Source organism: Rhinolophus sinicus, linkage group LG10 (genome assembly GCF_036562045.2).
Source record: "Rhinolophus sinicus isolate RSC01 linkage group LG10, ASM3656204v1, whole genome shotgun sequence".
Lineage (NCBI taxonomy): Eukaryota > Metazoa > Chordata > Mammalia > Chiroptera > Rhinolophidae > Rhinolophus > Rhinolophus sinicus.
In genome coordinates, this window is record NC_133759.1 from 52339978 (window position 1) to 52354623 (window position 14646).

Sequence of the window (14646 nt, forward strand, 5' to 3'; positions counted from 1 at the left end):
TCAGAGGAGTAGTTGGAAGGAATTATCTTGGGTCCAGATAATCCATGCAATCAGCTGCTTTAGGGTCTCTTGCCTCCTGGAATCCCTAGGGACCATCCCCAACTTGGGAGGTAATTAGATGGCTGCAGGTGGGCTGAGTGCAGGTTCAGCCCCCAGGTGACCTGCTTAAACTTTGATAGCTCTCTGGGCAGTGGAGCAGCAGCCCCCAACTTTTGGGGGCCCCTCTCTTCCTAAGGGATCCTCACAGCCTCTTTCCAGTCTATGGCTGAGGCCTGCCTGCCCTCCCACCCTGCTCCCCATAGGGCCTCCTATTTTAATATTCAAGAGGCTGTTTTGGAAAAACCCCTAAAGGGACTGTTTTTTCCTTTTTTCAATCTTGCTCTACCAATCATAAGACTCCCTGAGACTGGGGGGACCTGGTGGGGGGCTCAGTGACAGAAGCCAGACAGGACAGGGAGGCGGGATGGGAAAGGGAGCTCCTCACTGTGCATAATCAGCCAAGAGATTCAGCCCGTTTTGTGGGCTGTGTTTCATTTGCCAGTTCCTTTTTTCATCTTGTTTACTGTTTTTATTCCGTCTTCAGTGCTCTTTCATTTCTCCACTCAGGAACCTTACTAAGCATTTCCTGTGGCCAGGATTGTTCCAGGTGAAAAGAGATACTCTGCATGAAGACTTGAGCCAGTCTTCTCTGTCAAGGAGGCCACATTCTAGTTGGTAACAGACAATTTCAGAACACAGTGAGCGTTCCTGCTGAGCTGGGGCGAGCAGGAGAGTGGTTTGGGAGCCTGGGGCTGAGGGGTGAACAGACCTTATGGGGGGGGGGGCAATAGAGGCCAGGGAGATCTCCTAGAGGAGGGGGAACTGGTGCTGGTTCCTGCGAGAGTTGCCAGATAAAATACAGGATGCTTTTATTTAGTGCAATATTTGTGACATACTTACAATTAAAAAATTATTCATTGTTTATCTGAAATTCAAATTTAACTGAGCATCCTGTCTTTTCGTTTCCTAAACCTGGTAACCTTAGTTCCCGATGAATATACAGGATTTAGTTGAGTAAATAGGGGGCAGGAGGGACGAGCATCCCTGTAGAGGGAACAGCATGTGCAGAGACCTGGAGATGAGGGATCCCATGCTTCATTTAAGGCACCGAACATTGTGCAGTGGCTGGAGGATGGGGTGCAAGGGGGGATGCAGGGAGTGGAGAGAATGCACCGAACTCTCCCCTAATTGTCGAGTACGTGCTGAGTGCCAGGCTTATTGTGAAGTTCTAGGCTGCTGCCCTGAGCCAGGCAGACACAGCACTGCTCTCAGGGAGCGCACAGTTCGGCTGAGAAGCAGTGAGGTAAGGAGAGAAGGACAGGCACTGTGGAAGTTCAACTCGGGGGACATCAGCCTGGCTGAGCGGTCGGGAAAGGCCTCTCTGAGGAGGTGGCCATATGCAGGAGGATGAGGATACAGGCATGCCAAAGGCTGGGGGAATGTTCCAGGCTAAGGGAACAGCATAACAGAGGCCTGAAGTGAAAAATTTTGCAGTGAGTCCTAGATACCAAAAGATGGCCATAGGGGTTGGGGTCCCAACAGAGATAAGAGGGTTCAAGGAGGAGGCCAGGGAAGTGGGCAGGGGCCTGGTCCCCCCAGGGGGAATTTGGGCCGGATCCTGAAGGCAATGGGAGCCATCGAAGGAGTTTAAAGCAGGCAGGGTGACACAACGACTTTGTGTACTTAAAGGTGACTAAGGCTGGAGAGAGGAGGGTGGGTGGGGAGTGTTGGGGCAGAGAGAATGAGGGACCTCAGGATGGACAGCCATGTTAGTGGCTTGGCCCGGTGAGACAGTGATGGAGATGGAGAGAGGGAGATGGATCCGAGCTGCATGGAGGAGGAAGACTTGGCAGGGCTGGGGTGTCTGGCACTGGGAAGTGAGGGGGCGGGAGGGGCGGGCATGACTCCAAGTTTCTGGTTTGGACAGATGGGAGGATGGTGGCACCATTCGCTGAGCTGAGCTGGGGACTTGGGAGGTTTGGGGGTGGTGAGGCGGGAGGGGTCAGGTTTTCACATGTTGAAGGTGAGGACGCTGGAGATGGACCATCGGAGGAGAAAAGTGCAGGGAGCCGGCAGAGCTGTGTTCAGATCTCTCTCCTCACACTTGGCTGTGCGGCCACAAGCAGTGACTTCAGCTCTGCTTGCCTTCGTTTTCTGATCTGTACCGTGAGGTGTTGTACGGATGTGGTGGGCAGCCTCCAAGGTAACCCCATGATTCCCACCACCTGGTAATCGCATCCTTGTGTGGGGCCCTCCCACACGATAATAGGACTGGTCTGCGACTTTCAAGGCTGGTTTGTAAAAGACATTGTGGCTTTGTCTTGTTCTCTCTTCGACCACTCGCTCTGGGGGATGCCAGCTGCCATGTTGTCAAGAGGCTCATGTGAAGAAGAACTGCTGCGCCTGCTGAAAACCACACAAGTGAGCCTAGAAGCCAGTTCTCCAGCCCGAGCAAGCCTTCAGCTGACTGCAGCCCCAGCTGACATCCACGCTGCAAGAGCTGCTACCTGCCTAATCCACTTCTACATTCTTGACCCATAGAAACTGTGTGATAAGAAATGTTGGTTGTTTTAAGCCATACGTTTTGGATAATTTGTTACATGGCAATAGAGAACTGACCCAGAAGGTAGAAGCACTTAGCACAGTACCTGGCACATCGTAGGGGCTGGAGGATATGCAGCGTCTGTAGGTCGGAAGTTGAAGACAGAGGCCTGGGCTGGAGGTATGGGTTTGGGAATCTTTTGGCTAAGAGACAATACTGGATTAATGGAGGTGGCTGAGCTAGTCCACAGAGGGGGAGGCAGAGAGGAGACGATGGACTTAGTTAGCAGCCTGGACAGAAGATGGGTAAAGCGAGGAGGAGCATCTCCAGGAGTCTGAGCGATGGTGCTGCAGAGGAAGGAGGAAAACTAGAACAGGGCACGGGAAGAGACTGCCTCTCACAGGGTACGGTCCACGTATCACCACAGGGAGGCCTGAGAATGGGAGATCTGAGGAGGTTCTTTTGGATTCAACAATCAGGAGATTCCTGGTGGCACCACAAGAGCTATTTAGGTGTAGTAGGCGGGCCCTGAGGCCAGATTGAATGCGGTGGGTTGGGTGTCAGTGTAAACACTCCCCACCCCAACCCCAAGCCACGATGGTTCATAGGAGAATCCTATAGAAAATCCAAACTACAGAAAATCCGTCTTACAGAAGCTGCTCTAGTGAATAGACACATCCATTCCTTAATTTATTTTATAAGGCTTATGCAACTTTGATAGCAAAACCAGATAAGGAGACAATAAGTGAAAAAAAAATAGCAGACATATCTCATTCATAAATATGGACACAAAATCCCTAAATAAAATATTAGCAAACAGCATCGAGCACCATTTTGAAAAATAGTACATCATCAAGGTAAATTTATTCCAAGAATGGTTTAATAATATGAAATCCATGATTGTAATTCATTAGGGTTAAAAATCTCACATTTGATAAAATTCAACACCATTCATAATAAAGTAGAATAATGCTTCCTTACTTTGATCAGGACTGTCTATCAAAAATCTATAACAAATACCATATTCAATGGTGACTTATTAGAAACAGTCAAGAACAAGATAGAATTGTCCACCATCATCAATGCAGTTCAACATTGTGCTGGAGATTTTAGTCAGTGCAGTAAAACAAGGAAAAAGGAAATAAAATAAAGACTACACAGGAAGATACCAAACTTATTACTTGCAGACACTATGACTATTTACACAGAAAATTCAAGAGAGCCTATAAACTTAGAACTACAAAAGAGCTCAGGGCCAGCCCGGTGGCTCAGGCGGTTGGAGCTCCGTGCTCCTAGCTCCGAGGGCTGCCGGTTCTATTCCCACATGGGCCAGCGGGCTCTCAAATACAAGGTTGCCAGTTTGATTCCTTGAGTCCCGCAAGGGATGGTGGGCTGCGCCCCCAGCAATGGGCAACAGCGATTGGACCTGGAGCTGAGCTGCGCCCTCCACAACTAAGACTGAAAGGACAACAATTTGAAGCTGAACAGCATCCTCCACAAGATTGAGGGGACAACAACTTGACTTGGAAAAAAAGTCCTGGAAATACACACTGTTCCCCAATAGAGTCCTGTTCCCCTTTCCCCGCCAAAAAAAAATCTAGAAAAAAAAAAGAGCTCAAGTTTGTGAAATACACGATTATTGTATAAAAACCAACCGCATTTCAATAACCATCAATACATTTAAAACTGTAAATTTGAAAATATAATTTATAAGAGCAATGAAAACTTTAAGAGGTATATAGAAATAGTTCTGTGAAAAACCACTGACAAATTCTTCTAGTTTTTAGTTGGGGAAAATAGAACCTCTGAGAGGGAAACGATTCTTCAAAGGACACCAGTAAGTCGGGCATATCTGGATTTTTCAGTGGTGACAAATCCTGGATATCTGAGTGTTAGATATTTTTGGTATTGTCTTTCTTTTGTAAAAAATAGAACTCACATTTTTCTGATTATAAGTTCAATATCGATTCTAGGAAATATAGAAAATTCAGAAGAACATTAAAGAGTAATAAGTCACTAACATACCTATCCTATTACTTAGAGAGGTATGATCAATGATTGGTATATTTCCTTCAAAATTTTTGTCTATATTTGTTTTTAAAAATAAAATTAGGGTAATACCATGTATAACCTTTTGTGCACTGCCTAGTTGATCACACATTTTCCTGTATACTCACCTATTCTTTTTGAATATGATAATGTAACACGCAATTATATTGATGAAGCATATGTCATTTATTTAAACTATCAATTCCAGTTTTCAGAGAAAAAACAAGTATCAGATATGGCTGTGATAATCATACGATAAAAGTTAACCTCAGTACCAGCTCATGCATACACAGACATGAGACACAGGTGAGTTTCTAAGGCTAGTGGTTATCCCTGGTGGAGAAAGAGAAATGGCAAAACCAATGTCCCATATCAAGTCCCACCGGGAAGGGGACAGAGATCTGGTTAGCAGGAGTAAATGGGACTTGGAAGGAGTCTATGCTTGGAGACCAATTAGCCCTGAGACTTTTACATAATTCCTCACCCTCTGCAGCCTTGGCTTCCTTCCTGGTGAAATGAGGACACTATTGGTGCCCAGTCTCAGCAAGGGCCAGTTCCTTTAGGCCTCAGAGCCTTTGCACCAGCCATTTTTTCTGAAGTCAGCTCTACTCTTCTCCCCATCTGGCTGCCCATATTGACCCTTCAGGCCTGGCTGCCCTTCCTTACCCTGCTCACCAGGCCTGATAGGTGACCTTAATTACAGGGTCGCCTCCCCCATGGGAGGCAAGGCCAGGAGGTGCTCTGCCACAAGCCCAGGGTCCAGGTCTTCCTTGGCCATTGCATCTGAAGCAGAGGCCCCCTCCCCTTATTCTCCATCTAATTCCTCTTATCATGTACCTCCCAACACTTATTATCATAAGTTGTCATGATTTTGTCTACTGGTTGTTTCCTTGGGTCTCGTCTGTTTTCTCTATTTAGAAGCCCCCTCAATCTTGGTGGCCGCTGTATCCCCTAGGGCCGGCACATGGTCGAGACCCTATATATATTAGTGAAAAGACAAGAAAAACAGCTGTGGGGACCCTAAGTCCGAGGACGCACAGAAGACTGCCGGGATGGAGTAGGGTGGGGAGGAGGCTAGGCTGATCCCAAATTGTGGGCGGAGGCAGAACGTAGGGGCGGGTTCTGGGCGGGGCCTCGGTGTTTCGGGGCGGAGCCTCGGGGGAGGAGGGGACTGGGGCTTTGGGACTGCTGCAGAGCCCGCCGGACCGTGAGGCCTGGCTGCGCCCCGCGGAATTCCTCGCCTCCCCGCCCTCTGGCTTCCCGCACGCGCCGCCATTAGGGGGCGCCCGCGCTCGTGGCGCCGCGGCTCTGCTGGGAGGCACCTCCTGCGCCGAGCGGCAGGAGCCGCAACTCCGGGCGCCGGCTCAGTCGTCCACTCTGCCGCTGCTGCCGCCGCCGCCGGGCGCGGGCTCGCTCGTCCTCGCGCTCGCGCTCTCCGGCCGCCGGCATCTCCCGGCCCAGCCACCGCGGCCAGCTTGCAGTGAGTGGGGGCGGGCCCGGGGCTTAGGGGCCCGGGGCTCGGGAGAGCAGGGCACAAGAAGAAGCCCTCGCGGAGCGGCCGGGAGAGCGGGGTGGAGGAGAATCCCGGGCGGTGGTGGGGCCGCGCTGAGGGGACCGCGGGGAGCCCGGGCAGCGCGCTCCGGGGCTGGCACGAGCCCGCGGCGGGCTGCCCGCGGCCGAGTGGCCGGGCTTCGGCCAGGGTTTCGGGGCCCGCCCGGCGCGGACGTGCGGTTTCGGCGGACCGGGGTTCGGGCTCCAATGCATGTTCCCCGCCCGTGCCCGGAGCATCTCCGGTTCCACGCCCGGGCGGGTCGGAAGAGGGGGCATCGCCTGCGGGGCGACAGCGAAGCACGGCCGGGTCGGGGACACCTCGAGGTGTGCTCGAAAATTATTGGTTTCTTTTTTTGGGTGGTGGTGGTGGCGCTTATTAGCCACCGTTTGCCCTAATTTAAAGCCTAAAGCAGGGTTCCCTGTCTTAGGGGATTTTCTGTCCCAGAGAGACACTCTGACTGCAGCTGAGTGTTTTATGCTCAGATTTATGTGTGTCATGGCATTTTTAATGCTTGATGTCAGAGGTGATAAATGGCCACGGGAATGGGGAGCCCCTGAAACACCTGCTGAGCTGATGGTGGTGGAGGCGGTGTCTGGGGTGGGACGGGAGAAATGAAACAGAGATCTGTTTGGAAATTCTGCTGAAGTTATCAAGTTTCTGTTCAAGTATACCAGTTATGGGATAAGTTGATAAATCCAATTTTAGGACTTTGTGATTGAAGAGATTTGAGTGCAAAGAGACTCGGGTGACCTGGTTTGGCAAAGAATGTTTGGGGTAGCCTAAGGTCTTTTACCATTTCCTCTTGGCATGTTAATTTTCTTGTCACAAATGTTCAAATACATGAATGATTCCAGGACAGGAAAGAAGTAGGGGACAGCATTTATTACAGGCCTGAACCCAAGATTGAGATGTTTTCAAATGCACCAATCTGTAGCTAGGAAAAGGAAAACAATGTTTACCTGCAGGGTTGGTAGGTTGAGAGAACTTGCTCTTTGTTTGAGACTCTCAGTCCATACTCATATTTCATTTGTGTAATGCCATAAATATTAAAAATCGAGTGGTCAGGACAGTCATCATGCCATTCCTAAGGCTTGTGTGATTTGAATTTTCGTAATTGATATTTTAACCAAAGCATTACTACATAAAGGGACCCTAGGGTGCATCTTACTATGAATTCCTCAGTGTGTCTTGGATTTGATATGTAAAGTCTATTTAAGATGGAATACACGTATTTATTTGGATTCAGCTTTAACTTGGAGATAATCCTGAGTCATGCTTTCAAGAAGTTCCTTCTGTGCTCAAGAGCTCAGATGTCTGAGAATGCACACTCCCCTTTACCTTAGTTCTCCCTTCTGCAGCTCCGGGGAAAGGAGGGCCTGGGGAGATTGGAAGCAGATTAAGAGGACTTCTCTTCCCTATTTGCCCTGTCTTCCTGCCGTGCTCTTAAATTACTTGTGTTCACACTGAAGTTTCTTAATTCACCATAGGACGTTTGTTTATATTGTCATTAGTATCTTTGTTTGTTTAATACTTGCCAGTTTACAAATGGTTTTCTATTCATGATCTCACTTATTTTCTCCTGTCCTGCAAAGACGCAACGGGGCATAAAGAGTGATAAATAGTAATGGCACAGAATTGGGATTACAGATCCTTACCCATAACCAGTTCTCTTTCCTCTGCACTTGGTCTGTGTGTGACTTCAGAACCTTTGTCTGATCTGTTACTCTGTAGGTTACTTGTTACCTTTGTGTTGTGCCTAAGTGGTATTATTACTTTTGTTTTATCTTGTAGAAACTGAGGGTAAGAGGAAATGAATTATTTTGTGACTATTTGTGACAGTTCTTTGTATTAAAGTCAATTTTCAACTTAGCCTTTCCTCTGGAGGGCAGTGGAGAGAGGGGAGAGAGAAAAGAACTCGTTTTAGGAAGAAGCAATCCATTTCTTCAGTGTATGTTAGGATAATCTAGCATGATAGTCACATTCTTGTGCGCCTGGCTACTTGTGCCAGCCTGTATGTGAATGTTAACCCAAAAGACTCCTTTAGATGTCGCTGAACTAGTTACGGTACTATAAAAAGTATCTCACTTTCAAACTCCCACATTTCAAGAACAGAGAAATTCAGTACAGAGGTAATTTGAAGGTATGTATAGATGGAATTTATTGAGCCTTCTTTTCTGAATGCCAGACATAAAGATTTCAGTAGAAAGGCATTTTAAAAGGGCTACTTGGAAACTTTGGGGAGGTTTAGCTATAGGTTTTTTTAAATTATTCAAGTTCAGAGGTGTGTGCTTTGCAGTGTATAGGTTGTTATATAGGAATAGAACTTTTGCCCCAGAGAATTCTTTGTCTGTAGCAGATATGATAAACACAGAATATTTGCATTAAGTTAGTTCATCATAACCATAATGCCTGTAATCTGCAGTGGTGAGGAGAATGGCTTTCAGGTGGTCTTGGGTTAATTCTTTAAGGTATTAAACTTGTTGAGTTGTGCATTTTTCATATTTGCTATTTTAGAAAATTCCTAGCAAGTTCTTTTAAGGCTTTTATAAATTATTTAGTGTTTTCCTTAGCTTAATTATCTGCTAACAGAATTTATGCATTAGTCATGATTAACATTTGAAGCTTAAACGGGGTGAATTTTCAGTAGTGCTTTATATTCTTTGGAACCTGTCAGCCAGTTTCCACAAGAATTTTATTTGGGCCAGAGGTCACATCTTTCCAGGTGAACTGATTTTGTAGGGTCTGAAGCCTTTCTTTGAATTCTAGAATTGTGCTTGGTTGCATTCACTGTTGTTTAAAACGATCTTTAGTAAGGCAAGTCACTGTAAAGGAAACTTTTTTTCATTGCTACCCTCATAATCTCCGTTCCTGGCAAATTTTCTGAAATAGTAGATTTTTCATCGATTAATACAGGCCCATTGGATGCCCATTTCAAGCTCTTCCTTCTGCTGCCTGTCTTGTGGTCATTTAACTTCTCATTAAGCCCTCCACTGGAGACTATGCCAGAAGGGAGAGAAGATGAAAAGCAAATAAATCATTTTCTAATTGTTAGTAGCTCTGGAAAATGATTTAGAAGAGATTGAAGCTATTCCGGAAATTCTTTTGGATTATGTTCTGTTTCATTCATCTGCGTTGTCTCTGAGATGTTCCTAGTAGTCATGGATTCAGAGGCTGATTCTCCCGCTTTGGGATGACCAGGAATCTTCCTGCATTTTTTGGTTAGTTTCTTGCTGTATGTAAAGCATCTCCACTGAGGATGTTTAGAAGTAAGGAGTAGAGATAAAATTTAAACTAATCAATACTATTTTTTCCCTTAGAGCTCTTTAGTGAACAATTAGATTTCTTTGGATAGTTTAGTCCTTGTTATTGGAAGTGTCTCATAGTAACTTCATTTTATTTTGATGTATTTTTTACACAAGTGCAAGGAGGCTTTTGGGTGTTTTTTAAGAAACATGGGCTTATATAGATTCCCATAATTGCTTTCCTGAATTATTAAGCCTGAGGTTTCATTACATTTTTGTACCAGAAGAGAACCTTGGCTTTTGCTGGGGAACAGATTTAGGGGCATCATCTGATTTTCTTTTTTGATTGCTTAGGAAGTTATCTTCTTTTGATTTAGCAGTAAAAAAGAGAAAGAAAAAAAAGGATTAAGAGTGTGCAGACCTTGCATAACAGCTGTAACATTGTTGTCTTTTTTCCCTTGTCTTTGGTCCCCCATTTCCCCTTTAACCACTTGAATATTCATGTATTGCAGTTCTTCATTTAAAAGACAGGACCAATTGCCTTCAATCACACTAGCGAGTAGATTCTTGCTATTTTGCCTTAGGGGAATTTTTACAAACCCATTATGACTGCTGACTTGGACTGAGTTACTGTTAAATTTGTAAATAAGTCCCTACTAGGTGGGTAAGATTAATAGATAGCTGTAGGGGGTCTAAGGTTAATCCTTCAAGTTTCTTAAATTGTTTCTTCATTCTGGAGTCCCTTCTCAGGTTGTCCAGATATTCCTGCAGAATTCTGCTGAGTGAGTTCTTCCCAGAAGTCCTCCGTTTTTCATTTGGAATTATCCTTGCTCTTTCTTCCGGAAGGCCTCCGCCAGTCCATCTGGTCTGGGGCCCTTTTGAGTTCTGTTCTGCACTTCAGTTGTATGTTGCCTTTCTTCATAGATTGAAAGCTCCGTGAGCACCAGGATTGTACCTTCCCTATTTCTGTATATCCACATTGCACGTAATGTTTATTGACCAACAGTGAATGTTGGTTGACAGAATTATTTTGAGACTGTCAGGAATGAATACTTTGGGTGATGGGAAGATGCCAAAGAAGAGCATCTTCCCAGAACTTTTGGAAGACTGGCCTTTTAAACTGCTCAGTTACTGATCTGCCTGTTGTATCAGTAACGGACTCAGATGCTCCTGATACAAATGGGTAAATCCTGTCTCTTAGTTCTCTTTACTTCAAATAGTGTTTATGGAGCAAGTCAGAGGAATGAAAGGATGTTACAGCAGCCCTGAATTTGACATTTATTCCATTTCTCACCCTATAGCATGTGGAGGCCTATCTATATCTAACTGCTGAGTGTGGAGAATAAAAACTGACTGCACGTTGTCTGGTCCACGTTTTAGCTTGTTTGCTTTGAAGAATTTTCGAGGTGGAGACATAGATGCTTCAGGCTCTGATTTCAGCCCATGCTGTGCTATGCAAATGTTCTCTACATGCCTGAGTGACCTTTTGAGAAAGAGCCTTTGTGATCTTCTGTAGCCAGCGCCTGTTCTGGGAATAGTGTGCCAGATTCCTCTAAAAGTGGGAAAAGTGAATCTGTTCAAAGACCACATAGAAAAGCCAATGCTGTTCCTGGGTAAATACTGATAAGTCCATGTTTCTTACAGTCTACTGCCAGAGCTTTTGAAATTTGTTCTGCAGTTTGCTTTGCTGGTTGACTTGGGGAATGACGTGTGTGAGAGGGAACTGACTAAAGCAGCTCTCAGGAGCTGGGACCTGTTTAAAGTGATTTTGAATTGTAGGTAAATTCAAACTGGCATCATTACTACCTGTGTGTTTATCAGCGTCTTCAGGCTGGCTCTTCACAGATTAGTAAGGTTCTTTTCACCCCAGATTGTGCTCTACTGGTTGGGCATTTAAATCATTTTCTGTTTGTTTTGATTATTATATAAAGTGGAATGTATCACTGTTAGAAATATAATTAGTTTTTTTGTTATAAAAGAAATACCATTCGGATGTATTTCTCTTGGAAAGTTATATCGGTGTTATGGAGGTTTGTGGTTTTTAATGCTTTTACTGAGATGTTTAGTTTGTATAGCTGAAATTCTAATGAAGAAGAGTTTTCTCTTTCTCCCTTTCTCTTAACCTTTGTGATAAAGATCATCATAAGTTTGCACAAGGATACATTTGTAGAGTTAATCATAATGTTCTATATAAATTCTAAAAATAAAATTTTCAGAGAAGATAGAATTTGAATGACTGGTTTACTTACCGGGCTGTTCTTCCTTCTCTAAGTATAGGATGATTCTTTCTCTGTAAAGGTTAGGTACATGTTGTGGGAAGGATAGAGACTCACAGAAGGCCTGAAGGCCCTAGAGGAATGCTTTCTTTCCCAGATCTTTGCCCTGTAGCAGGTTTTAATTGAGCAAAGATGAGTAGTTTTCTGGTATTTTGCCTGCTCTGTTGGGTGGAAAAACCTTTCTTCTCTGTTTTCATAGTTACATGTGCTATCATGTCTTTTTCTCCTCCCCAAGTTTCCCTGGAACCTGGGCTCCCCAAGACGCAGAGCTGGAGCAGATGGATAATGGAGACTGGGGCTATATGGTGAGAGGCGTTTGCAGATGCATTTTGAAGGCTGGCAAATTATGTTTGTGTGTCTTTCCCCCCTTTATATGTATTCTTACGTATAATACATCTCGTAAGACTGGAAGTTATAAATTGGTGCAACCTCCCCTTAGTTTACATGTATTTTTGGCACATTTTTGTTTTGTTTGGTGTTTTCTATGGGAGCAAACTCAATATAGACTCTCCAGGTAACTTTTTATTATAATCACTTATTTGAAAGAGATCATGATTTTTTGATCTTTAAAGTTTATTGCTTTTAATACTCTTCCTTCATAGATGAGTGACTCTGAAAATGGTCCACTAGGTAATGGTACAGAAGACATTTTCTTGTGGTTAGGAAGGTTAACCGTTGAGAAGGTGCTTTTTCTCCCACTTGCACTTTATTTTCTTCACGTGTGCATATTTTCTTATTTTTCTTTTCCTTTGGTAAGAAATATTTTACTTGCCTAGCACCAGAAGTCTATCTGCCTGACTTTATTTTTTTTTCCCTAAATATAATTTCTGAAACCCAAGGTATGTATATATTATTTAGAGAAGCTTGCTTTTCAAAACTAAAGGCCAGATTGCAACATTAATGTTACAAAAGTGAATACACTATCAGATTTTGAAATCTGAAAGCTGCCGTTAGCTTTTGGGCATATGAGATTGTGTTGACAAACTGTATTTTAACTTAGTGTTTGGCACAACGGTTATTACCATGAAAAAGTTATGAAGATTAAATTTTTATCTTTAAAATAAATTTCACGATTTCATCCCCTTTTTGAGGGGGAAAAACAAAAGAAGTATTGAAAATAGATGTCTTTCATTATCAAATCTTTTTGCCTATTTATGTCAAATTGAGTTAAAAATGAAAGTCTTCTTAAAATCAGAAACTTAGTTTATTTTAGTTTGGCCTTTGTCTTTTCATAATATACTCTCTTTAGATACTGGGCCTGAAATTAAGTGGCTTTGGAAGTCATGCCCTTGTTTCTTAGTATAAATCTTTTAAAAATTGGATTTATCCCATTTTTTTCCTATCGAAAGCAAATGTTAGATCCCTTCATCTAGGTGGGTTTATTACTGAAAATAAAGCTATTTTTGCGTAATAGGATTGCTAAATATGTTATAGCTTCAAGGAATCTTCTGCTTTGCTTGTTACCATTAATTTTCTTAATCTGTCAAAGTTAGGATTTTAAAAATTTCAGATGACTGATCATGTTTTAAAAATTTTCAGATGACTGAACCAGTCACGTTAAATGTAGGTGGACACTTGTATACAACGTCTCTCACCACATTGACGCGATACCCGGATTCCATGCTTGGAGCTATGTTTGGGGGGGACTTCCCCACAGCTCGAGACCCTCAAGGCAATTACTTCATTGATCGCGATGGACCTCTTTTCCGCTATGTCCTCAACTTCTTAAGAACTTCAGAGTTGACCTTACCCCTGGATTTTAAGGAATTTGATCTGCTTCGAAAAGAAGCAGATTTTTATCAGATCGAGCCCTTGATTCAGTGTCTCAATGACCCTAAGCCTTTATATCCTATGGATACTTTTGAAGAAGTTGTGGAGTTATCTAGTACCCGGAAGCTTTCAAAGTACTCTAATCCAGTAGCCGTCATCATAACCCAATTAACCATCACCACCAAGGTCCATTCCTTACTAGAAGGCATCTCAAACTATTTCACTAAGTGGAATAAGCACATGATGGACACCAGAGACTGCCAGGTCTCCTTCACTTTCGGACCCTGTGATTATCACCAGGAAGTTTCCCTGCGGGTCCACCTGATGGAGTATATCACAAAGCAGGGCTTCACGATCCGCAACACCCGCGTGCATCACATGAGTGAGCGGGCCAACGAGAACACGGTGGAGCACAACTGGACTTTCTGCCGGCTGGCCCGGAAGACGGACGACTGATGGCCAGCTCGGGACGCGCTCCTGGAAGTGGACTCTCCAGGAGGTAGAAGGGACTGATTGTTTTTTTTTTTCTAAATAACAGTGTGGGATTTTTTTTTTTCTACTTTGTATTTATTTGAAGACATTGAGGACCAGAAGGAGGTTTTGTGCTTCAGCAGACTCTTCTGTTTGTTCCCTTCACCCTGAGTTTGCATGTGCCTGTTCAGAGCCTCCAGATACCTTTTTTATAAAAAGAAGTCTGAAAATCATTATGGTATATAATCTACCCTTAACAGAGCTTTTTTAAAATTACAGTGCTAAGATGATTTCTGATTAAATGGTCCCTAACTCATCTAGAAGGCTAAAAATGCAGGAATGAAAGAATAAACAGAGTAGTCATGATGCCTTTGAGAAGAATCAAAACATCATGTAGGGTGACCTAGTTTCCAAATCAATAACCAGTATTGTAACGGTAAAGGAAAACGGTTCCAATCATTTAAAAGTACGTGTTAAGTACTGCTTTTTGCAGTTATGACAACTGTTTCTTTCTATGCATATAAATCAAGCAACCAAATATCTGTAGCCATGGAAATGTCTGACTAGAAATATTTATATTGGATTCTGAATACAAAATCTCCCTGTGGTAGAAATCTTACTTCTTATGCCTGGTGCAGTATAATTCCCAAGTGTACTGTCTACCAGAAAAAAAAAAAAAAAAAAAACTAATAAAAAATGAAATAT

The 14646-nt window shown here is 43.8% G+C and overlaps 1 protein-coding gene across 4 annotated transcripts; it reads left to right on the forward strand.

The window, feature by feature from the left end:
- Positions 1-5811: 5811 nt before the first annotated feature.
- On the forward strand, positions 5812-14645 carry KCTD6 (potassium channel tetramerization domain containing 6). 4 transcript variants are annotated; one of them, XM_074313194.1, is made up of 3 exons: positions 5812-6110; positions 11936-12005; positions 13240-14645. In XM_074313194.1, exons 2-3 carry the CDS (start codon positions 11979-11981, stop codon positions 13924-13926), a joined length of 714 nt encoding a protein of 237 aa, XP_074169295.1. In that variant the 5' UTR covers positions 5812-6110; positions 11936-11978; the 3' UTR covers positions 13927-14645. The 4 variants fall into 4 exon arrangements, with proteins under 4 accessions (XP_074169295.1, XP_019579685.1, XP_019579687.1 ...); XM_019724126.2 differs by lacking the exon at positions 5812-6110 and adding an exon at positions 6146-6505; XM_019724128.2 differs by lacking the exon at positions 5812-6110 and adding an exon at positions 6516-8322.
- Position 14646: the final 1 nt, after the last annotated feature.

Excerpts from the sequence above, each read along its gene's own strand:
- KCTD6 (XM_019724126.2), top strand. The coding sequence starts at position 6,393 with ATGTTCCCCGCCCGTGCCCGGAGCATCTCCGGTTCCACGCCCGGGCGG. Across the intron at positions 6,506-11,935 it reads CGGGTCGGGGACACCTCGAG|TTTCCCTGGAACCTGGGCTC; the intron begins GTGTGCTCGAAA and ends CTCCTCCCCAAG. Across the intron at positions 12,006-13,239 it reads ATGGAGACTGGGGCTATATG|ATGACTGAACCAGTCACGTT; the intron begins GTGAGAGGCGTT and ends AAAAATTTTCAG.